The sequence below is a fragment of the Esox lucius genome, chromosome 11, assembly GCF_011004845.1.
Source record: "Esox lucius isolate fEsoLuc1 chromosome 11, fEsoLuc1.pri, whole genome shotgun sequence".
In the NCBI taxonomy this organism is placed as follows: domain Eukaryota; kingdom Metazoa; phylum Chordata; class Actinopteri; order Esociformes; family Esocidae; genus Esox; species Esox lucius.
Window position 1 is genome coordinate 52,710,942 of NC_047579.1, and position 25,843 is coordinate 52,736,784.

General features: G+C 43.0%; 1 protein-coding gene across 7 annotated transcripts in view; it reads left to right on the plus strand.

Moving 5' to 3' along the window:
- Positions 1–25,349, plus strand: part of clec16a (C-type lectin domain containing 16A) — a 73,672-nt gene extending 48,323 nt beyond the window's left edge. For 5 of the 7 annotated variants that reach the window (XM_029123852.2, XM_029123857.2, XM_029123851.2 and 2 more), the window contains 10 exons: positions 331–446; positions 1,101–1,145; positions 4,951–5,001; positions 5,184–5,312; positions 5,445–5,565; positions 11,028–11,179; positions 14,475–14,679; positions 14,756–14,929; positions 20,809–20,946; positions 22,985–25,349. In XM_029123852.2, coding sequence (XP_028979685.2) covers positions 331–446; positions 1,101–1,145; positions 4,951–5,001; positions 5,184–5,312; positions 5,445–5,565; positions 11,028–11,179; positions 14,475–14,679; positions 14,756–14,929; positions 20,809–20,946; positions 22,985–23,556 — 1,703 coding nt within the window. In that variant the 3' untranslated portion in view covers positions 23,557–25,349. The remainder of the gene's footprint in view (positions 1–330; positions 447–1,100; positions 1,146–4,950; positions 5,002–5,183; positions 5,313–5,444; positions 5,566–11,027; positions 11,180–14,474; positions 14,680–14,755; positions 14,930–20,808; positions 20,947–22,984) is intronic. The other 2 variants (XM_029123855.2, XM_029123856.2) reach the window with 2 other exon arrangements.
- Positions 25,350–25,843: the final 494 nt, after the last annotated feature.

A 25,843-nucleotide genomic window follows, 5' to 3' on the forward strand; every position in this document is an offset into this window, starting at 1 on the left:
GTGTCTGTCTGTCTCTCTGTGTCTGTCTGTCTCTCTGTGTCTGTCTGTGTTTGTGTCTGTCTCTCTGTGTGTGTGTGTCTGTCTCTCTGTGTGTTTGTCTGTCTCTCTGTGTGTGTCTGTCTGTCTCTCTGTGTGTGTCTGTCTCTGTGTGTCTGTCTGTCTCTGTGTGTCTCTGTCTCTGTGTGTCTCTGTCTCTGTGTGTCTCTGTCTCTGTGTGTTTGTCTGTCTCTCTGTGTGTGTCTGTCTGTCTCTCTGTGTGTGTCTGTCTCTGTGTGTCTGTCTGTCTCTGTGTGTCTCTGTCTCTGTGTGTCTCTGTCTCTGTGTGTGTAGATGGTAAAGTACGCCTGGCTACTCTGGAACTGAGCTGCTTGCTGTTGAAACAGTCGGTCCTCTCCTCTTCCTCTCCACACTGTATCATCAAGGATGTGCACCTGGCCTGTCTGGAGGTGAGAGCCCCCACCCCCCCACCCCCCCTAACCCGTTCTGGGTAAACACCATTACATCCCTATTCCAGTTAAATCACTGGTTCTTTCCAGTATGAGTCTCTAAATAGGCTGGTTTTTTTTCTTTGGAATTCTTGCATTTAATCAGGAAATCAATGATTAGTTCATGATAACCCTGAATCACTGTTGCTACTAGAGTGTGTCTGTGTGTGTGTGTGTGTGTGTGTGTGTGTGTGTGTGTGTGTAATTAGGTGACAAGTCATTCCTGATAATATGGTTCATATTGTTTCCTTGAAGAGGAATAGTGAGCTGGTTTCCTTTTCTTTGTTTCCTGATTAAATTGTGGGACTATTTTTATTGTTAGGGCTGTGTGTTTGGTGTTTACTGTTGAGGTGCTTGTGGAGAGTGTGTGTGTGTGTGTGTTGTACTGAGGTGTGTGTGAGCTGTTTTCCTTTGTTTCCTGGTTAATTTGTGGGACTGTTTTGTTAGGGCTGTACAGAACACACACACAGGGCGGTGTTGAGGTGCTTGCAGAGTGTGTGTATGCGTGTGTTGTTCTGTGGTTTGTGTGTGTTTTACGTGTTGAGGTGTGTGTATTTTGGAATGGTGAGTTGTATTGGGTTCTCTGTCAGGTTAATGTGTGTTCTGTGTGTTCAGGGAGCCAGAGAAGAAAGTCTTCATCTTCTACGTCGCTTTTATAAGGCAAGTATCTCAACCTACACACACCAGTATGATGCTGATACCGGGCTTCTATAAAGCATGTCTCTCCCCTACACACACCAGTATGATGCTGATACAGGGCTTCTATAAAGCATGTCTCTCCCCTACACACACCAGTATGATGCTGATACCGGGCTTCTATAAAGCATGTCTCTCCCCTACACACACCAGTATGATGCTGATACCGGGCTTCTATAAAGCATGTGTCACTCCCCTTCTCGGTCTTCACAACCTGCTTTAAAGCTCTAGTAAACTGAACTCTAGTTCTAATTACATAATGCCACCACTGATGACCTCCATTTAGATCTGATAGATTAGATTAAACTTTATTGTAATTTAACGAGTACAAGTACAGTACAATGCAGTTAACATCTAACCAGAAGTGCAAATAGAAGATTGCAGAAAATGTACAAAGTAAAACAATTAAGAACAATAGTAGTCAGAGTAGTACAAAGGAGTAGTGCAACAAAGGAGGTGGTGGGGGTAAGTGATGGCAAACTGTTTGTGGCCTGGATGAAATCGCACCACTACTGATCACCTCCATTTAGGTCTGATAGGATGACATCACACCACCACTACATTACCTATATGTAAATCTGATAGGATGACATCACAACACCACTTTACGATCAATCTTCTGTATGTATTTAAATGTATTCATCACTTTCGTATTTAATAATGTCCATTAGTTGCGCTTATCCGTTCTACTCCGACGTCTGTGACCCAGAACTTTAGATGTTCTGGTCATTTGCTGTGCTGCTGTCCTTGCTGATGAAGATCAGATAATGACCTCAACACCATGCTGTTCTAGCAGTCATCAAGGTGGTGCCCGGCTCCGGGCAAGAGGAAAAATAGCTCAGGAACTGGGAGGGGAAGTCTGATATGACTTGGTTCCTTCCCAAACCTCCCACACAGTCTTATAGAATGACATCACTACTGTTAATACTGTTAATATACCTCATCAGAACATAACCTGTTCAGCTGCTTTCCCAGAAACACGCAACCAATCAGAATGGATACCAATGAGAACAGATCCTTATGGGAAGGTGTCCCAGGTTCCAAAACCGGTCAGACCAGATCAGACCAGATGGGCATGACATTGAGTCCTTGGGCTGTTAGGAGATTAAGAATCATTCCATAACATTAGGAAGGACTGGCCATTTTTTACCCCCATTCAGGTCCATGATGCATTCTTTGATGACAACATTCTAACAGTAATATATGCACTTCTTGTATGCTATTAGTATTGCTATTAGTACTCATTAGTATTAGTATTATAATTTTGAAAGTCTGAGGTAACATTAGAAATTATATATTTTAGTATCTTCTACTCTAGGCAATATTATGACCTAATGACACACTAATTTTCATTTTATGAAATGCATTTTATTAATTGGCTATTGCAGCCATTCAACAAAAGATAATGTGAGTTAAAGCACAGAAATTGCTTCTTTTTAAACAACTGTAGAAAATAGCTGTGCTGTACCCAGTGGGCTTGAAGTGGTTAGCACAAGATCAGTGAGGTCATTATAATGATTAAGTGTTGATATCCCGGCAGCCTGATCTAACAGTCAGCATGCATCTTTCTGATGTCCGTCTGCCATCAACACTTCCCACAGATACGTCTTTTGCGTGTGGCTGAGGTGTCACGGTTCTCAGTGCATCCTGCCACCTCCTCCTCCCGGGGAAATGAGGTGTGGCGAGGTGCTGTTTGCAGTTTGGCTTCGGCAACAGCTCAGGGGTAACCTTAGCAACTGCTTCGGCCATTGGATGCCTCTGATGTCGTACACATGCCAGACACACCAGGAAATAACAACACTATTTATTCCTGATAAAAAAAAATTGCCAGTAAATCTGCCTGTTCATCCTTCCCCTCTTCTGCCTTTCATTTGGTGGAGTCACGGCCACCTTTTCATTGCATATCTTCAATTAATTATATACTGTATTTTTGCCGGTGCCGGTTAAGAAGATCGACTGACTGACCGACCCTCCGACTCCTTGTTAAATAGCGTAGTGGTTAGAGACGCGGACTTGTGAACTATAGGTCCCGAGTTCGTATCTCCTCACATGTATTATTCCATATTGGTGAAAACCTGGCTGGCTAAAGCCGATAGTATCTACATAGTAGTAAGCTTGAAATAAAACCGTTTACGGTTATATTGCGACTGTATAAATGTCATTCACGAATGAAAGAAGAAAAAAAACATGTTTTGCCATGAAATAAATAAAAAACTTTCTTGTGCCATGAAATGAAATAGATTTGTCAGACTCGCTAGAAATTGCTCAATTCTTATGACTATTCCAGTAAGTTAATAGATACCGGTAAAGCTTATTACTGGCTAATATGCTGTTAAAACGGCCAGTGGCAAACGGCATACATAGACGCTATTTGTGGTGGAGGTAAACTAAGTAAGAAACGTTAGTCAGTTTAACTGTATCAATGTCATTCACGAATGGCCAATTCATTATTCAAAAGCCCAGTGGCAAAAGAGGATTTGTTCAGGATAGAGACAAGAGGCTGTACTGGCAGCCAGCTAATGTGCGGCTCCATGGTGTAGTGGTTGATGACAGCGTTTCACGTGGCCGACCCAGGTTTGAATCTTGAGATGGCAACGCTTTCTATTGCGGTCTGGCTGAACTAGTCTTGCCTTGTTTTTTAGGCCACCTAGTTGTGGGTTCATGCAGATGTTCAGAATTAGGAAAATAGTCTTTCTCTCCGTCCATTTCTCAGAATTAGGGGAATAGTCATCGGTTTTCTCTCCGTCCATTTCTCAGAATTAGGGGAATAGTCTTCGGTTTTCTCTCCATCCATTTCTTCCCTGCTATATGCTCACATCTTGTGTGTGACATCAGTTTATCTACAGTTCAGGCTCAGGCTGAAAGCAATTATTAGGGTGATCAATTTCAGGGGGCAGATTTTTCACAATGTAAAAATATCTCAGTTAGCTGGTTAGGTACGGTATCATTTCATAATGAATACATCTGTTCTGACAATTTCAGACAATAGGTAGTTACATTATAGTTAATTATTGGACACGTTGTGACCCTGCTGGTGCCTAAAGTGTCCTGTGGTGTTCTGCAATCATCTGACTCAAACGGGACATTATTAATGATGGATTAGGAAAAATGGCAAGCCATGACAGTAATTGAAAATGTAAGAACCTTTGTCAGTGTTTCATGTTTAACTGTTTCTGGGCTCAGTGTTATATAATATTAATGTGATTCTAATAAGGCTGCTATAGAGTCCTCGTGTTAATGTAATGCTAATAAGGCTGCTATAGAGTCCTCTTGTTAATGTAATTCTAATAAGGCTGCTATAGAGTCCTCGTGTTAATGTAATGCTAATAAGGCTGCTATAGAGTCCTCGTGTTAATGTAATGCTAATAAGGCTGCTATAGAGTCCTCTTGTTAATGTAATTCTAATGAGGCTGCTATAGAGTCATCGTGTTAATGTAATTCTAATAAGGCTGCTATAGAGTCCTCTTGTTAATGTAATGCTAATAACGCTGCTATGGAGTCATGTTAATGTAGTGCAAATAACGCTGATACAGAGTCAACATGTTAATATAATGCTATTAAGGCTGCTATAGAGTTATCATGTTAATATAATGCTAATAAGCCTGCTATAGTCATATTAATGTAGTTCTAATAAGGCTGCTATAGTCATGTTAATGTAGTGCTAATAAGGCTGCTGTAGAATCATGTTAATGAAGTGCTTAAATGGCTGACACTTTGAGATCTTTAGATCTCAGGGTGTACTGTTGTTAATGGTGTTTCTGTCTCTCAGGGGGAGGAGATCTTTTTGGACATGTTTGAAGATGAGTACCGGAGCATGATGGTTAGTCAAGCCACTTGAACATGTTTTTTTTATAACTGATACCTACTGACCTGGGAAACCGCTTAGCTAACATCGCACTGGAAATAAATCTATTCACAGCCACACAGATTCTCCTGGACAGCATTAAGCATATACTGCCTTGTGTGTAATCTAGGTGTATGTGTGTGATTGTGTTTGTACAGAGTAAGCCCCTGAATGTGGAGTACTTGATGATGGACGCATCAGTGCTGCTTCCCCCGACAGTCACACCTCTGACAGGCATCGACTTTGTGAAGCGACTGCCCTGTGGAGATGTGGAGAAAACGCGACGGGTAGGAACACCCCCTGAGACAGACAAACACACCCCCTGAGACAGACAAACACACACACTACGAGAGAAACACAAACACACACTGAGAGACATACGAACATGTAAAATGCTTTTTTGTGTGTTATCCCTGCAGGCCATCCGCCTGTTCTTCATGTTGAGGTCGCTGTCCCTTCAGCTTCAGGGAGAACCAGAGACACAGCTTCCTCTGACCCGACCTGAAGATCTCATCAAGACTGATGACGTTCTAGACCTTAGTAAGATGCCTCCACATCTCCCTCTGAAACTTGCCAAACATTAAACATGCAGTAAAAATGAACTATTCCATTTAAAGACAAGTGGAATTCCTCCATTGACCTTATTTTGCTAACCCTTATTTAAGCCAAACTTAGCATGCCAGTATTATTTTTGTAATTTATTTTGAGAAATTGAATTACAGCCCATTTTAAGGAAATTGAGAATGAGAGATTATTCCCCGGGAAGATTAATCTTGATTAACTATTTAAAGAAATAAAGCTGAAGTACATTTATAGCTTTTTTTTCTCCTTATTCTCATCAATGGCCAACCTATTGCTGGTATTTTTCAGATGTTTACTATTGAAGGTTTACTTTTTTAAACCAAATTAAAATAAACAATCTCAGCGAGTGTATGTGCACAGGCTGTTTTGTTTGACTAAGGACAGCTCTCAAGTCTACTTCTGTGAATGGCTTCAGTATGCTCCAGTGCATGGCAAGTTGTGACTCATCACTTGTGGTGATTCAATGAAGGACTAACATGTTCAAATACAATACAAAACAAACCTGTCAGTTGGGTTTATGATGGACAAGGTTCACCGGGACCATGTTTCTAGGGGCCTGTTATTAGTGTGGGACCTGGTGTGTCTATGGTATTACGGTAATGTGGTTGGAACAGATTGAGGGCTGTAGGCCACAAAACCTACATTTTTGGAAACCTCTGAGTCACCTCTGGTAAACTGATGGAGCAAAACCTTGAGGTCTGTCATCTGGTCGGTCTGTTGGTCTGTGTGGGTGTGGTTGATGATTAAGTCCATATCTGATAGTAAAGTTGATGTTATTGTTTCATTTAATGAGGAAGAGTGGGCTGATTCTTCTAAAACTGCTTCATAATTCAGACAGTGGGACCACACACACACACACACACACACACACACACACAGACACATACACAAAGAAAAACACACCCACTGAGACAGACAGAGACACACACACACATACACAAAGAGACACAGATATATACACACACACACAGTGAGACATACACACACACACACACACCCACCCACACACACAGAGACACAGACAGACACACACACACACACAGACAAACAGGCAGACACACACACATATACAGCTCTGGAAAAAATTAAGAGACCACTTTTTCTTTCCAAAAAATTCCAAAAGGAAGGTTTTGAGTGAGGAACAGAAGGGTTCAAATTAAGAGACCACTGCAAATTGAACGCTTCTGTTCCTCACTCCAAACTTTCCTTTTCTACTTTTTTGGAAAGGAAAGGAAAAGGTGCAGTGGTCTATGTAAACAGCAATTGCTTGTATCAGCTGTCATAACACATGCAAATCTGTGGTATAAATCATTATTCTGAAATGCTATTTACATACTATATATCTGTAAAATACGTTGTATTATTTTTTTTATTCAGTGAAGGCCAGTAGATTTCAGAGCAACTGGCACGAAAGTTAGCGTTGGGCCCTGCAGACACACATACACAGAGAAACACACACACACAGAGAGACACAGATATGTACACACACACACAGAGAGACAGACAGACACACAGAGAGACAGACAGACAGACACCATGTGGGCGATGTAAAGGTCAGTGTTTACCTTCACCAACAGTCCCCTTGGTTTTTCATAACTCTCATATCACATCTTAATCATTTAATGACATTTCGTAATAATGTGATCGTTTTCAGACAACCCCGATGCTCTTTCCCTGCTGACTAATTATGTTACTGAAGTATATCGTAAGAAGACAAAGGCCGGCCATGTTGTTGTTTATGGCTTGTAGTAGTGACTGATTTATGTCCTGTGGACACCATATCTCATACAGGTTGTTAAACACCTAAAATGTATTTGTTACTTCATTTAAACAATAGTATTCAACACATTAATTTGGCGACATGGACATATCCTTCACTCTAATATCCTTCAGTTGTTTAAATTCTGACTTGTGCCTGTTAAAGCACCTTGAAATGCATTTTGTATGAAATGTGCTTCATGAATAAAATGTGATTTAATTTGATGGTGTACCTCTGAATGCCTGGTATGTTATGGTTGTTTTGGGGTCTTTTCCTGGTCTGGCCTGTTAGGTTATTCTTCATGAGGCTTTATGTTCTTAAAGAGGATGCATTAATGAGAGAAAAGATTTTGGACAACTGAGAATAGTCTTCTACAGTGTGATTTAAAAGATGCACAACCTTTGGTTTTTATTGAGTTCAGGCATGCAGGAAACTATAGGAAACTTTCTGAATGGGGAAATACACCAGAGTCAGCTCAAATAGCAAATATTAATCTATTTCTTTAAAATACACTAACATTCAAAAGTTTGGGATCACTAAAACATTTCCTTGTTGTTTAAAGAAAAGCATTTTTTGTCCATGAAAACATCAAATTGATCCGAAATACTGTGTAGACATTGTTTTATGTTGGAAACGACTGATTTTTTTAATGGAATATTTACACTGAAGTGCCAGAAAAACTGGAACAGATGAGCCCATACAGAATACATAGCCATACCACCTATGCACATCATTGGTTGCGTCTGCCAGTGCGTATATGAAGTGATGGACATGTGTAGAAGCATCTAGAGCTGTTTCCGCCATGAGAATGGCAAGTCATCATGATTTAAGCGATTTTCAATGCGGTTTAATAGTTGGAGCTCGTGAGATGGGTCATAGCATTTCAAAGGTAGAGGAGAAGTTTGGATTTTCACGTACTACCGTGTCAAGGGTGAACCGTAAATCCAAGAATTATGACAGCAGTGTGGCCGTAAAAAGACTGTGGGAGAACGTGACCAGCCTCGGCTGGCAAGAATGGTTTCACCTGATAGGCGTGCAACCCTGCCTCAAATAACATCTGCATTCAATGTTGGCCCTCAACAAACATCAGCGTGAGGACTGTGCGGCGTTCCATCCAGGATATGAACTTTAGGAGCTGAAGCCGCACTCCAGTACCCCTGATGAATACTCGACCTACAGCTATGTGTCTCGCCTGGGCTCGGGAACACCGCCACTGGACAGTTGACTGGAAACGAGTAGCCTGGTCTGACAAGTCGCGTTTCCAACTGTTTCGGGCTGATGGACGGAACCGTGTGTGGAGAAAACCCCATGAAGCCATAGATCCAACATGTCAACAGGGCATTGTACAGGCTGGTGGGGGGCTCCATGTCAACACAGTATTATACAGGCTGGTGGGGGCTCCATGTCAACACAGTATTATACAGGCTGGTGGGGGCTCCATGTCAACAGGGTATTGTACAGGCTGGTGGGGCTCCATGTCAACAGGGTATTATACAGGCTGGTGGGGGCTCTATGTCAACAGGGTATTGTACAGGCTGGTGGGGGCTCCATGTCAACAGGGTATTGTACAGGCTGGTGGGGGCTCCATGTCAACAGGGTATTGTACAGGCTGGTGGGGGCTCCATGTCAACAGGGTATTGTACTGGCTGGTGGGGCTCCATGTTAACACAGTATTATACAGGCTGGTGGGGGCTCCATGTCAACACAGTATTATACAGGCTGGTGGGGCTCCATGTCAACACAGTATTATACAGGCTGGTGGGGCTCCATGTCAACACAGTATTATACAGGCTGGTGGGGCTCCATGTCAACACAGTATTATACAGGCTGGTGGGGCTCCATGTCAACACAGTATTATACAGGCTGGTGGGGCTCCATGTCAACACAGTATTATACAGGCTGGTGGGGCTCCATGTCAACAGGGTATTGTACAGGCTGGTAGGGGCTCCATGTCAACAGGGTATTGTACAGGCTGGTGGGGCTCCATGTCAACACAGTATTATACAGGCTGGTGGGGGCTCCATGTCAACAGGGTATTGTACAGGCTGGTGGGGCTCCATGTCAACAGGGTATTGTACAGGCTGGTGGGGCTCCATGTCAACACAATATTATACAGGCTGGTGGGGGCTCCATGTCAACAGGGTATTGTACAGGCTGGTGGGGCTCCATGTCAACAGGGTATTGTACAGGCTGGTGGGGGCTCCATGTCAACAGGGTATTATACAGGCTGGTGGGGGCTCCATGTTAACAGGGTATTGTACAGGCTGGTGGGGGCTCCATGTCAACAGGGCATTGTACAGGCTGGTGGGGCTCCATGTCAACAGGGCATTGTACAGGCTGGTGGGGCTCCATGTCAACAGGGTATTATACAGGCTGGTGGGGGCTCTATGTCAACAGGGTATTGTACAGGCTGGTGGGGGCTCCATGTCAACAGGGTATTGTACTGGCTGGTGGGGCTCCATGTTAACACAGTATTGTACAGGCTGGTGGGGCTCCATGTCAACACAGTATTATACAGGCTGGTGGGGGCTCCATGTCAACAGGGTATTATACAGGCTGGTGGGGCTCCATGTCAACAGGGTATTGTACAGGCTGGTGGGGGCTCTGTCATGGTATGGGGTTTGTTTAGCTGGTATTCAATGGGACCCCTGGTACATCTACATACGTCTCTGTCAGGTGAACACTGTGGATCCTTTCTGATATGTTACACCCGTCCTGCGTTCATTCTAATGGGTTTGGCCTCTTCCAACAGGACAATGCACCACCACACAAGTCTAGACACGCCAACTTATGGTTAGAGACACACTCATCTGAGTTTGGACACACTCATCTTGCCATTCCCAGTCCAAGTCACCAGGTCTCAACATTATGGAACACATCTGGGAGGCCATTGCAACGCGCTGAATTATTTCTAACCTAGTCAATGACTATTTGTTATTCACTTAACTTATTTCATGTATGTTTTCATGGAAAACACAGAAATTTCTAAGTGACCCCAAACAATGAAACTGTAGTGTATATATATTTTTTTCAGCTATAGGCCTACCTTCGGTTTTCAATAAGTATACTATAGGCTATATTGTCAGATGACAACACAGAGAGTAGGCTATAAGTGGAAAGGGGAATCGATACCTATTAAAATAGAAGTGTACACAGCTTGATTAGTCTATTCAAAAGGGGAATATTTCCTCAAATCAAATTACCATGTCATGTAGGACGATTGAAAGATGTTATCTATTTGACCGAACATTAGCATGTTATGACTCGACGCAGTGTCAATTAGTTTAATAATAACAGTCAGCCCACAATCTCTTTTGAAAGAATACCTATTTATAAGTGAATAACAACACTCATCTACAATCCGTCTAAGTTTATAAGTTGGAGTGTCAGAGACAGTTGGAAAGAGGACATGAGGATAATTGTAATGCAGACACAAAAAGTATTTAAAAGTCTTTATAACCATTACTAGAACTCCTGCTTTTTGATGATCTTTTTAAAGATAAATTTTTGTAAGTTTTATTGAATATGTTAAGATTTGTATTTTTTTTGCAGTTACAATATTTGCATGACCCTCTTTATTCATACATTTTAGTTTTTTATTACAGTCAAAGTCCAAGTTGTGCTTAATTTATGGATGTTTTATGGTTTTGTCTCCCTACAGATAACAGTGACCTGATAGCCTGTATGGTGGTCAGTAAGGAAGGGGGTCAGGCCCAGCGGTTCCTGGCAGTGGATGTTTACCAGATGAGTTTGGTGGAACCAGAAACCAAGCGCTTGGGCTGGGGAGTGGTTAAGTTTGCCGGCCTGCTACAGGTAATGGGTCAGCCTCTAGCTTCAGGGTTACTGTCGCAATTTTCAGCGTCCAATCCTGTGTTTTCCCAGTGTATGTTTTTGTGTTCATCTTTATAACCGATGTCAGACATGCCTGAAGATTTTGCAGAAGTGCTTTGGGGACTGAACATGAGTATTTGGCTCTATCCTTGTGTACGGAGAAGTCAATCCCACCGTGACAATTGCATGAAGATTCATCCCTTTATTCTAAACCAGACGTTGGAGTTGCCTGGGCGATTATGTCTACTGTCAAAATGCTGCCTTTATTTCTGTAAAATAATCACATTTCTATCTGCAAAATAATTTGCTTATATGGCAACCTGTTTTTAGCTCGTATTATTACCTAGCAACCAGGTTGCTAGGTAATAATATGTAATAGTATAGCAACAGTAGTAAAATTGAATGCGCAATTGGGCATAACTTACCAACTGCACGATGCAGTCTGTGGCCAAACACTGCAATCTGGTCCACTTGTTTGCGGCACTTGTTCACTGGTCCACTTGTTCGCGGCATTTTCTGTTGTAATACAGACAAGACGACTCTCATCTAGGCCCCAATCAGCTAATGCTTCTCTCATCCCTGTTGCGATGTTCTCACTTGTATGATCCTCTGGGAAAATGCAGTTTGCAAACAGCGACTTTTCAGGTGGAAGTCTTCATTAATAAAGTGTACGGTCAGACTTATGTAGGGCTCCGTTGTCCAGCTGGACCACAAGTCCTGTGTTGCTGTATAATATTCCACTTGTGACAGCTCTTTTCCACTTATGCCTTGCATTTCTCGTACAGCTCTGGGATGGCAACTTGAGAAATATAGTTGCATGATGGCATTACATACCGCTTGTCAAGAGACCGAATAATGTTTTTAAAACCCTCTTTGGTAACCTTGTTAATTGGTACCATGTCTTTGGCGACGTGAAATGTTATTGAATCTGTGATTTCTCTCTGCCATTTGGAACCTTTCTCTTATGGTGTAATACTGGCAAATGCATCCGAAATAGATTTTTGCTTTGGACAACATTGAGATGCTTTGCACTCGTCATACAAAGATTTGTGGTGCCGCCTAAAATGATCTAACAAATTGTTCATGTTGTGGCAACAATTGCGACAACGTACTTGTTTTTGCTCAACATCATCCCGTCTGTAGCCGAAATATTTCCATGTAATTGACGATGCATTTCTTTTTGCAACCATGTTTAAACTAATAATAATAATAAATATAGCTGCAAGGAGCAATTAGGGGTCACTGTAGCGCCCCCCACACTGTAGCGCCCCCAATGGCTGATCTGGACCAAACTTTTACTTGGTCCTATAAGACTTCCTATTCATCAAGTTTCATGGCGGTCAAGCATTTTTAAAAGCTTTGATTGATAGGCCCATGGCAGTTACATGGTTTGGAATGCTGACTCCCTATTTGTTTTAGTACAAGAACCTATTGCACTCATGCAACTCAACAAGTTTGGTTGAAATATCTGTTTGCATTTAGGAGTAATGAACCTTACAAATGGCTTTTTGGTATAGTGCCCCCATATGGCTGATTAGTGGCAAACACGGCAGGCCTTCTCTGGTTCTCCTTCCGAACATGCGTAGGAAGTTTGTTGCCAATAGGACAAACGGAGGCTGAGATATACAACCTCACGTATAGAATCGCCACTGTTTCTGATACCACCAAGTATCTTTTGTTATGCTTCCTCTGTAGATCATCTATGCCAAGTTTCAGGAAGATTCGACCGAATTTGCGACCTGTGATTTTTTTTTTTAGGTTTTTCACAAAATCCAAAATGTCTGGAACCAGAAATCTAGGCATAAATTAAAACGGCCTCTAGGAAGGTTGTTCAGCAAGTGGTCATGCATCATATGGTTTCATTTCTCTAGGTCAATCACAGCCGGAGTTAAGCATTTGAAAATCGCAACTTTGACCCGATGGTGGCGCTAGAGGCATTGACCTATGGACACAAATTCGTTTTTGTGAGTTTGGCAGAGCCCTCTATGGATGTGCCAAGTTTAAAAAAGAAAGTTAGCCAGTAGAAGTTGGTAAACTTGCAAAAACGGCAGAAGAAAGAGAATAATAATAATAATATATTTTTTAAACAAACAATTACAATAGGGTTCCCGCAGCTTCGCTGCTTGGACCCCTAATAAACTGTGTATCAAATAACCCATGAATCAGAGTAAATTACCTTATATCAGACAGATATAATGCTGTTTTTTCCATTTGAAATAAATATATATTGTAGACCGATATGTTTACCTTACTAAATCACACGTTCTGCGATGTGACTATTGCGGATGCGTACATCACAATGTCGATGCTGAAACGATATATCGTGCAACCCCTAATGTCCAAAGAGACATATGTACCCACAGATGCAAAGAGACATACATACAGACATATCCAGACACACAGACAGACATACATATATATATACAGCTCTGGAAAAATATGACACATTTTCTTTCCTTTCCAAAAAAGTTGACAAGGAAAGTTTTGAGGAACAGAAGGGTTAAAATTAAGAGACCACTGAAAATGTAACGCTTCTGTTCCTCACTCACAACTTTCCCTTTCAACTTTTTTGGAAAGGAAAGAAAAAGGTGCAGTGGTCTCTTAATTTTTTCCAGAGCTATATACATACACACACACACGCACGCGCGCATACACACATACTTACACACACACACAAGTTTGTACAGCTACCCTCATGGGGACCAAAAAATTTAAATTGCATGCTCCCTTGCCCTACTCTTAACCTCAATAAAGTAACATTTATGCCTAAACTTTACCTAGTTGTAATGCCTAACCTTAACCCTAAACTTAACCAACAATGCCTGGACCTTAAAGAAACCCCAATTCTGACTATAAAATCAATTGTAAGTTTGAGCCTAAATCCTGAGCCGGAAATCGACTTTTGCCGCACTGGGACCGGCAAAAAGTCCCAATGAGTCCAATTCTTTCTGGTTTTACTATACTCATGAGTTCAGTAAGACCTAACCCACAAACACACACACACACACACACCAGACAGAGAGACAGACAGACAGACAGACAGAAAGAGAGACAGACAGACACACACCCTGAGAGACAGACAGACACACACACTGAGAGACAGACAGACAGACACACACACTGAGAGACAGACACACACACTGAGAGACAGACAGACAGACACACACAGAGAACCCAGCCTAACTGAAGTAGCAGAGCCTGCCAGTCAAACCCATGAAATGGAATAGGGGTTAGGGATTCCCTAGTTGTTTGAATGGATGTCTCTCTTCCCCTCCAGGACATGCAGGTGTCTGGCGTAGAGGATGACAGCAGGGCGTTGAACATCATCATCCATAAGCCCTCATCCAACCCCCATGCCAAGCCCCTGCCCATCCTGCAGGCTAACTTCATATTTGCCGATCACATCCGCTGCATTATTGCCAAGCAGCGCTTGGCCAAGGGCAGGATACAGGCGCGACGCATGAAAATGCAGAGAATCGCAGGTACAAAGAGTGACACTGTACTCAAATCCCCACGCCCACATTCCCTCTCTGTCTCACATCTCTGCGTTTATTCCAGCATTACTGGACCTGCCGGTCCAGCCGAGTTCGTCTGAGGTTCTGGGTTTCGGACAGTCGGGGAACACTGCCGCCGGAGGTCAACTCCCCTTCCGGTTCTACGACCAATCACGTCGTGCCCCCAATGACCCCACCGCACAGAGGTCTGTGTTTGCCTCTGTCGACAAGGTTCCAGGTAACAAACACAGGGCTGCTCTTAGACACACACACACACACACACACACACACAGCTTTGACAGAAGTGGTTAACATAGTGGTCGGTTTCTTTGTATTGGATCCTACGTCAGCTACAGCAGAACTGTGTGTTCCAAATAAGAACCAGAGGTGTTAGTGTGGTGCTGACGGACAGCCTCTCTCACTTCTGTTTTCCCTTCTGCTGAGCAACACATCCCAACTAGTGGGTAGGGAAGAGTGTTCTGTTTGTGGCACAAGCTAGAACGTGGCTATGTATTGGAATCTGACGTGCTGCCAACAAATAGATGCACTCCACAGAAATCCAAACAGCCTCTGCTTCCCCTACTCAGGTCTAAATACCACAGAATAGCACGCTCCTCGGGCCTCCCCTGGTTATTTCTATTTAACCCTGAAGTGAGTCAGTTGTATGGGTTTTTTCCATCTGGCCACTGAACTGTAGACGCTATCTTGGTTCACTTCTTTCTCTTTTCACTGAAAAATTAACACATTTATGTTTGTGTTGCTGCGGCAGAAGACTGAGGAGGTGAAACTAGGCAACGATTCAGAGCAGAGTAAACATTCCGAACGTTTGTGGTCAGTCCATGGGTTAGTGCGCTGGGGCGAACATCTCCACACCTTACAATCACTGTGGGGGTTCGCCAGGTGGTATATACTATTGTGCTCAAAAGTTTGCATACCCTTGGAGAATTGGTAATATATCTGTACCAATTGTAAAGAACTTGAGTGAGCAGGCAAAACATGTCTTTTGTTTCTTATGGGATTCACATTCAACTGTAGGTCATAACAGTATGGCACCATCATAAAAAGAAACATGACAAAGGAAAAAAATGAACTGACCGACAGTCTCCATACCCTTATTTCTAAATACTGTGTATTGCCCCCTTTAGCATCAATGACAGCATGCAGTCTTTTGTAATAGTTGTCCATGAGGCCCCCAATTCTTGCAAGTGGTATAGCTGCCCATTCGTCTTGGCAAAATGCCCCCAGGTCATACAAAGTCTTTGGCCATCTTGCATGAACCACAAGTTTGAGATCTCTCCAATGATATTGCTCGATGATATTAAGGTCATGAGACTGTGGTGGCCACTCCAGAACCTTCACATTTTTCTGCTGTAACCACTGGAGAGTCAACTTGGCCTTGTGCTTAGGGTCATTGTCGGCCTGGAAAGTCCAAGAGCATCCCATGCGCAACTTTCGTGCAGAAGAATGCAAATTGTCTGCCAGTTTTTTCTGATAACATGCGGGATTCATCTTGCCATCTATTTTCACAAGATTCCCTGTGCCTTTAGAACTCACACACCCCCAAAACATCAGTGATCCACCACCATGCTTCACAGTTGGGATGGTATTCTTTTCACTATAGGCCTTGTTGACCCCTCTCCAAACATAGCGCTTATGGTTTGACCATAAAGCTCTATTTTGGTCTCGTCACTCCAAATTACGGTATTGTGCCAGAAGCTGAGAGGCGTGTCAAGGTGTTGTCGGGCATATTGTAATCAGGCTTTTTGTGGCATGGCGCAGTTAAAGGCTTTTTTTCTGGCAACTCAACCATGCAGCTCATTTTTGTTCAAGTATCATCGTATTGTGCTCCTTGAAACAACCACACCATCTTTTTCCAGAGCAGCCTGTATTTCTCCTGAAATTACCTGTGGGTTTTTCTTTGTATCCCGAACAATTCCTCTGGCAGTTTTGGATGAAATTTTTCTTGGTCTACCTGACCTTGGCTTGGTATCAAGAGATCCCCAAATGTCCCACTTCTTAATAAGTGATTGAACAGTACTGACTGGCATTTGCAAGGATTTGGAAATCTTTTTATATCCTTTTCCATCTTTATAAAGTTCCATTAACTTGTTACGCAGGTCTTTTGACAGTTCTTTTCAGTATTTAGCCTGCTCAGTGCATCTACGTGAGAGCTAACAAACTCATTGACTATTATACACAGACACTAATTGCAATTTAAAAAGCCACAGGTGTGGGAAATTCACCTCTAATTACCATTTTAACCTGTGTGTCACCTTGTGTGTCTGTAACAAGGCCAAACATTCAAGGGTATGTATACTTTTGCACAGGGCCATTTGGGTGATTTCTGTTATCATTATGATTTAAAAAGGAGACAAACAACTATGTGATAATAAATGGCTTCATATGATCACTATCCTTAAATAAAAGACAGTTGTTTTGCTTTATCAGTCATATTTTCAAAATTTCTGCCAGGGTATGCAAACTTATGAACACAACTCTTTCTGTTAGAGGGGGTATAGCCTGTGTTACAGGTTAACCTGTGCTCTTTGACTGTAGTGACAATAATGAGTGTTGCCCAATGATAAGAGACCATGAGCGGATATGACGGAGCCAAGTGATTTGGTACTCAGAAGAATAATGGGCGAGTTGTTCAGTGTTTTGGAAATTAAGCAGTGAAGGGGATACTGGTCAGGGGATTCAAGTGTTGGTTTCTTGAGAAGAGGAGCGACTGTCAGAAAATGGCACAGGGAGAACTCTGAGAACTGACTGTACTTAAGAACTTCTTTAGAATTGTTGTTAAGCAGCCAGTTACCAAGTAGCCATAACAGTCTGAACAGCAGAGAGCACGTGCCCCTGAGGAACCGCAGAGAGCACGTGCCCCCGAGGAACCGCAGAGAGCACGTGCCCCCGAGGAACCGCAGAGAGCACGTGCCCCCGAGGAACCGCAGAGAGCACGTGCCCCAGAGGAACCGCAGAGAGCACGTGCCCCTGAGGAACCGCAGAGAGCATGTCCTCCTGAGGCTGTTTGAGGACGGACGTGATGTTTGAGGACGGACTTGATGTTTGAGGATGTCATGATGTTTGAGGACAGACGTGATGTTTGAGGACAGACGTGATGTTTGAGGACAGACGTGATGTTTGAGGACGTCGTGATGTTTGAGGACAGACGTGATGTTTGAGGACAGACGTGATGTTTGAGGACGTCGTGATGTTTGAGGACAGACGTGATGTTTGAGGACGTCATGATGTTTGAGGACAGACATGCCACCACCGGGTAGATACATTTATTCAGTACATTCTTCAGTGGAGGCAGTTTAAAGTTTATCTTAACAGATTAAATCAGGGAAACAGGAAATACAGACATTATCACTTAATATTATGGCTATGTAATTAAGATTGATTTCTGGAAGTTAAAATTCTATTTCCGATAAGGGTTGTTTCTAGGTAAAATAGAGACAAGAAGTCTTTGCTAATGTAAATCTATCTGTTTTAATTGGAAATTGCAACTGGGAGTGTCAGAATGAATCTATAAGAGGTTTGCTTGGAGAAAACCTTTTCAAAATCCCTTATCAGGAACACTTAGACATCAACTGTGTGATCTTGTTCTACTGGCGCCGTACAGAATACATTTGCAATCTCACAGCGTCACGGATCAGTGACCCCGATCCAGAATGTCAAGAATCCTCAGCCATGACACTTAAAGAAGTTATCTAAAGAAGAGTTTCTTATTTAAACAGAACCATTCATACAAATGTGGCTTTAATGTTTTTTACAGTTTTCCTATCAGAATAGTGGGAAACCATTTCTAATGAATGAGACTCAGGAAGGTGTGTGTTGTTTCCTTCAGAACCGTCAAAACTCATCTTTTTCCTGTTTGATCCTTCGGGTTCCTTTAGAACAAAGTACAGGAGGACCAGGTATTGAATCAGACAGGGCAGAACTGATCATGAATGAAGAACATATACAATTACTGGTTATTTTCCTTGATGGTTTCTTGAATTTCACAAACCTTTCTGATGCATTAGAAATCTTATTTCTGTCAGATGTTATTACAAATAGGTCTTAAACAATGACAAATTCCAATTAAAAACATGACTGTTTTAGTCTGCCGTAGAGTCTCTAATGGCACACATCAGCTACACAGGTATTTCCCTTAAACCATTTCAATCGAACAGTGTTTCCTCTGAAAAAATGTTTTGCCATGCAGGAAAAGGTAACAGAGAGGAGTGTTTCTTGGGGATCCTGGGTCTGCCAGGGTTCTGTTTCATGTAGGAACTCATTTCTGGTGACTTTTTAAAGGACATTCCACTCTAAAATGAATGAAAGAAGGTCAATACTTGGAAATGTGAGGTTAATATTAAAATTCATTGAAGTGATGAATATGATGCTAGAAGAAAAACTGCTCTTTATGTCAGTCACATTTCATGGCTCCAAGAGGCTACTTGTGTAAGCCAACAAACAGAGTGTAATTAATTAATTTGCCATTTATTTATAAATAAATTGCGTAATATCTGTAGCCATGATTGTGACTGTGACTAGAAAAAGATAGAAACTGCAGTAGTCATGGTTGTGCTTTAATTGCACATATATTGCAATTTGTACTGCGTTTCCCTTCATTGCACATCTATAAATTCCATTTGTAATGTACATATACTTAATACTTATAAATTCTTGTACATTTTCTGCACTCTTCTATTTGAACTTCTGGTTAGATGCTAACTGCATTTCATTGTACTGTACTTGTAGGCTGCTTGTTTAATGACAAAGTTGAATCTAATCTAAAACACGATAGAACCTGGTGTAGCCATGGTTTTACCACAGTAACCAGAACATGATACAACCTGGTGTACCCATGGTTTTACCACAGTAACCAGAACATGATAAAACCTGGTGTACCCATGGTTTTACCACAGTAACCAGAACATGATAGAACCTGGTGTACCCATGGTTTAACCACAGTAACCAGAACATGATAGTACCCGGTGTACCCATGGTTTTACCACAGTAACCAAAACATGATAGAACCTGGTGTAACCATGGTTTTAACACAGTAACTAGCACATGATAGAACCTGGTGTAGCCATGGTTTTTCCACAGTAACCAGAACATGATAGAACCTGGTGTAGCCATGGGCCTTCACATCTGTGACCAGAACATGACAACGTGTTATTCCTGCTATGGGAGTGAATACATTAAATATTTACTAGGGTATTTACAAATATAATTCTTTGCATGGAGATGTGCTAAGCTAAACAGGCAAGCTAGCTTTCTATGTATTTACATAAAAATGCCAGCTAGCAAGCCTGCTTCTCCAAACAGTGTGACCCGCCCACACACCAACTTAGCCTCAACAAAGTCACTCTTGTTTCAGCTGTTAGGTGTGACGATTTGGCGTTTTCAGACTCACCCAAACACAAGGGAAATAACTGGGTCTTCCTCTCCCTCTCCCTCTCACCCATTTCTTTTTTTCTCCCTCTTCCGTTCGGTTTCTCTTGTTTTCTCTTCTTCTCTTACTTTCTGTTAGACTGTTTCCCCGTCTGTGTTGTGAGAGGGTTGTGTCTTTGTGTTGATTCAGAAGTGATCCCTGGTTTCTAGCTCTCTGTAATGATGGACATGAGGCCTGTTTGTGTGTTCTCTCCAGTCCTCAGTCTTCACGATAGTGACCGTGTGTGTTTGTGTTCTCTCCAGTCCTCAGTCTTCACGATAGTGACCGTGTGTGTTTGTGTGTTCTCTCCAGTCCTCAGTCTTCACGATAGTGACCGTGTGTGTTTGTGTTCTCTCCAGTCCTCAGTCTTCACGATAGTGACCGTGTGTGTTTGTGTGTTCTCTCCAGTCCTCAGTCTTCACGCTAGTGACCGTGTGTGTTTGTGTGTTCTCTCCAGTCCTCAGTCTTCACGATAGTGACCGTGTGTGTTTGTGTTCTCTCCAGTCCTCAGTCTTCACGATAGTGACCGTGTGTGTTTGTGTTCTCTCCAGTCCTCAGTCTTCACGATAGTGACCGTGTGTGTTTGTGTGTTCTCTCCAGTCCTCAGTCTTCACGATAGTGACCGTGTGTGTTTGTGTTGTCTCCAGTCCTCAGTCTTCACGATAGTGACCGTGTGTGTTTGTGTGTTGCAGGGTTTGCAGTGGCCCACTGTGTGTCACAACACAGCCCGTCCCCCCTCTCATCCCCGTCCCCCCCCTCCTCGGGCAGCGGGAGTACCGGACGATGTGACTCCATTACAGCCAGCACCCTATCAGCTAACAGCCCTGCAGGTAATACACACCTGGTTCTAAATAACACCCTATCAGCTAACAGCCCTGCAGGTAATACACACCTGGTTCTAAATAACACCCAATCATGTCTAAAATGTCTGTTTAACTTCAGGTAAAACCAAAATAGGAGACCTGAAATACAATTGTTCTGGCTTTCTGTTTATCTGCATCCCATACATCTTTGCCTTTTTTCATCATACTTATACAATGATTAACCCACCACTCAGCTTCACAAAGAGACAACAGTCATTCAATAAAGGTGTCATGATGAATTTGTCCCGGGCAGAAAACATATATGCTCACCGCTCATTTATTTTAGTACATTTTGCATTGAATGCAGGCTGTTGTGTCACTCTACGTCGTGTACATACAGTGACACAACATAGCGCCATTATAGAGCGCTTTCATAGAGCGCCATTAAATAGCGCCGTTACAAAACATCTTTATAGTCATTCTGGGTAGCAGACTGTGGTACTGCTACCTCATTCCACAGCAGCTACCCATTATAACACCCCACTGTTCAGTTCATTACTGTTATTAGTAGGTCACACAAATATATCAGCTTGTCAGATACCAGGGAAACCACCTCGTTCTTTATTTAGATATCTCATCCTCATTATGTCTTCCTCTTCCAAATTGTTTTTGTGATTGATTTATTTTCTTCACCACTCAGAAAAAAAAATCCCTTGAGGGTATTTCTGGAGTGGGGTTATTCTATTCAAGCTTACTGAAGCGTGGGAAAAGCAGTATACCTGAAGTGTATTATTTAGGAACCAGTTATGTTGTACTTCACTTTCCTGAGTAGTTTTAACATAGAATGTAAGTAACAATGAGAACACTTCAGGGTGTTAAAATGGACCCATGTAAGTAACAATGAGAACACTTCAGGGTGTTAAAATGGACCCATGTAAGTAACAATGAGAACACTTCAGGGTGTTAAAATGGACCCATGTAAGTAACAATGAGAACACTTCAGTATACTTATAATACATGATTGGACAAAGAATTTTTAGTACACTTGAAATACAATATTTATTTAAAATATAATATATTTGATATACATTAAGAGTGCATTTTAAGTGTAATAAAATGTTTGCTAAATTTCAGTTTGAGAAAACAAGCAAGTGTGGAGAATAATTTTGCCATTTTAATTGCACTGAATGCTGAAAAACAAGCAGTTTATGCTGCTGCAGAACAGGGTGTGATTCAGGGAGAAATGTGATATTCCAGTAGTAGCAGTTTGACTAATTTATAAGATTGGGCTTCATTTTACATGTTGCCCCTTCAACCTCCACCTCAGACTGTAGCTAACTGCAGTGACCTTCTCAACCTCCACCTCAGACTGTAGCTAACCGCAGTGACCTTCTCAACCTCCACCTCAGACTGTAGCTAACCGCAGTGACCTTCTCAACCTCCACCTCAGACTGTAGCTAACCGCAGTGACCTTCTCAACCTCCACCTCAGACTGTAGCTAACCGCAGTGACCTTCTCAACCTCCACCTCAGACTGTAGCTAACCGCAGTGACCTTCTCAACCTCCACCTCAGACTGTAGCTAACCGCAGTGACCTCCTCAACCTCCACCTCAGACTGTAGCTAACCGCAGTGACCTTCTCAACCTCCACCTCAGACTGTAGCTAACCGCAGTGACCTTCTCAACCTCCACCTCAGACTGTAGCTAACCGCAGTGACCTTCTCAACCTCCACCTCAGACTGTAGCTAACCGCAGTGACCTTCTCAACCTCCACCTCAGACTGTAGCTAACCGCAGTGACCTTCTCAACCTCCACCTCAGACTGTAGCTAACCGCAGTGACCTCCTCAACCTCCACCTCAGACTGTAGCTAACCGCAGTGACCTTCTCAACCTCCACCTCAGACTGTAGCTAACCGCAGTGACCTTCTCAACCTCCACCTCAGACTGTAGCTAACCGCAGTGACCTTCTCAACCTCCACCTCAGACTGTAGCTAACCGCAGTGACCTTCTCAACCTCCACCTCAGACTGTAGCTAACTGCAGTGACCTTCTCACTCTCCTCCTCAGATGACGGAACGTTCTTGGAGAACACTCCTCCTTCGTCCTCTGGTGGAGAGGGAGACGGAGGAGGAGGGGAGCTAACCGGATCTTCTCCCCCTCTCCTAGCAGCCACAGAGGGCCCGATCCTTGCCCCAAGCCTGACCCCGGCCTCCCAGCCAAACATCTCCCTGCTGACTGATGGCCACACGGACACCCTGAGCATGGAGTCCCTGACCCTATTGCCCCCGGCTGACCCACCACACCTGCACACACTGGGCTCACACACACATTCACACCTGGGCACAATGACTCACACACAACTCTGCGCTGACATGGCTATCGAGGAAGGGGAAGATGAGGAGGAGGAGAGGCTAGAGAACCGTGGGGAGAAGTCCAAGGAGGAAGAGGAAGGAGCGAATATGGAGGAGCAAGGGGAGACTGAAGCGGAAACAAAAGCAGTCATTCAAGATTCAGCTGAGAATGAGCAAGACCCGCCCCCAGAGGGCGACACACCCCTTTCTATGGATCCAGCCTCTGCAGAATATACCCACCCAAAGGAGGACACACCCACAGACAAACTGGAGCCAAAGCCTGAGTAAAAATACACACACACACACACACACACACACACACTGGCTTATCCACCTCAAAGAAGAGTAGGCAGGTGAGTGGATGCCTGCCTCTCGAAGATCACCCCTCCCCTTGTTGTTTTGACCAATGAGGACTCAGCCAAAGCTGTGATTGGCAATGCTCCAGCCCTAACACTAGACCCTCACCAGCCTGCTAGCAAACAGCTATAATTCATTAGAATAATAACATCTATGTAATCTCTTTCTCGTTTTTCTTTTTCTTACTCTTTCTCTATCTTTCACTCATTCCCTGACAGTGAAGAGATGTGCGCGTGTGTGCGCGTGTGTGCGCGTGTGTGCGCGTGTGTGCGCGTGTGTGCGCGCGTGTGTGCGCGTGTGTTTGAACTTGGAAGGTTTAAAAAATATTATTTCTGTATATAATATAACTTTATGGTTGGGGTATACTGCAGTCATTCAACCCTTCTGTTTTGAGATGCAGTTTGAGAATGCTGTTCACCACACACACACACACACACACACACAGCTTAACTTCACCATTATCTCTCCAGTTTTTGACCTTCATTGCTCCAGAGCTCTTCGTTGGTTAGGGTTGATCTCTGTTGGTTAGGGTTGATCTCTGTTGGTTAGGGTTGATCTCTGTTGGTTAGGGTTGATCTCCCTTGGTCAGGGTTGATCTCCGTTGGTCAGGGTTGATCTCCGTTGGTCAGGTTTGATCTCCGTTGGTCAGGGTTGATCTCCGTTGGTCAGGGTTGATCTCCGTTGGTCAGGGTTGATCTCCGTTGGTCAGGGTTGATCTCCCTTGGTCAGGGTTGATCTCCGTTGGTCAGGGTTGATCTCCCTTGGTCAGGGTTGATCTCCCTTGGTCAGGGTTGATCTCCCTTGGTCAGGGTTGATCTCCCTTGGTCAGGTTTGATCTCCGTTGGCCTCCAGAACACTTATTGCCACTAAAGTCAATCTGAGTAAACCAATGTCCATGGGCGTGGCCGGGGCAAGGCATTTGCGTAGTGGAACGATCACTAATCATCCGATCCATGGCCAGTGTCCTCCTTGCTATGTTGTTGTTTAAAAGCACAACACTGGGCCGAAGGTATTCAGATTTTTCCATTGGCCAACGACCATCCGAGTGATTGAACGAACCCCCGAACGTCTCCAGAATTCTCTCCCACCAGTCAATACAGGAAACTTTCCCACTGCAATAAAGAGTTGAGCTGTCAGGGCTATTCCTAATGAATGTAATTGATTTATGTCTCTCCCACTCACAGGTAGCCTAGTTGTTAGAGCTACTCACCAGTAACCAAAAGATCACTAGTTCAAATCCCCGAGCCAGCAAGGTGAAATATCTGCACTACTGCCTTTGAATGAGGCAGTTGAGCACAGTATGTAAATCCTGGTGTTCTGCTTCATTTCTCCCATTTGGATTAAAAGCGGAATGCATCCTTAATACTCCCTCCCTGACTCCTCTTCCTCTGAATTTCCCTACATGCTCTCTGTTCACCTCCCTGCTCTGTGGTTTTAAGTGTTTGTCCTATTTGCCAGCTGTATATTAATCTTAACTGTTACCACTTTTCATTCTGTTCAGCCGCAGAGCAGTAATGAATGATTTGAAATGAATTTTCTTGCCCCCCCCACCCCTTCATTGTAAATAGTCTCCCAGTGTAGAGTGGTGATACTTACAGTCGGTGTTGTTTCAGTGTGTTTGTATGCTCTGTAAATGCCAATAGCTTTTAAATCTGTAATTACTACCAGATTACCAACAGATGTTATTCATAAAAGATCTGCAATAAATTATTCTACTTACTTACTGTTTGTAGTCTGTACTGTCTTTTTTCATAAAATTCAATGATTTATTTTTGGTTGTGGCAAGTTAGATAGGATAAAGATACTTAGTACTTACGTAGTAAATATACAAACAGCAGCATGAGAAACGTTAATGATTAAAAATTATTTGCAAGGTCTGTTCATGCTATAGGAGTTGAATACTGTATGTTGCTAGTAGCGACCGGTATTAGCTTTTGATTTGTCTGAACCCTGATGGCAGTAACAGTGATGCAGACAGAGTGGGGACAACCGTGAACGTTGTCCCGGGCACAGGCCTGGGGGGGGCCATTTGGTTGGCTTGAAAATTATTGTTAATTAGTCAATATTAGTATTTAGTACTATAGAGAAAGTCACACAGTTATTAAACAGAAGAATTTCATTGATGAAGTGATTCATGTTTTATTCTTTGCTGTGTTTTGTATACAGAGTCATGATTCAACCTTTTTCTGTGAAAACAGCCACTCAGTGATACCCTTAC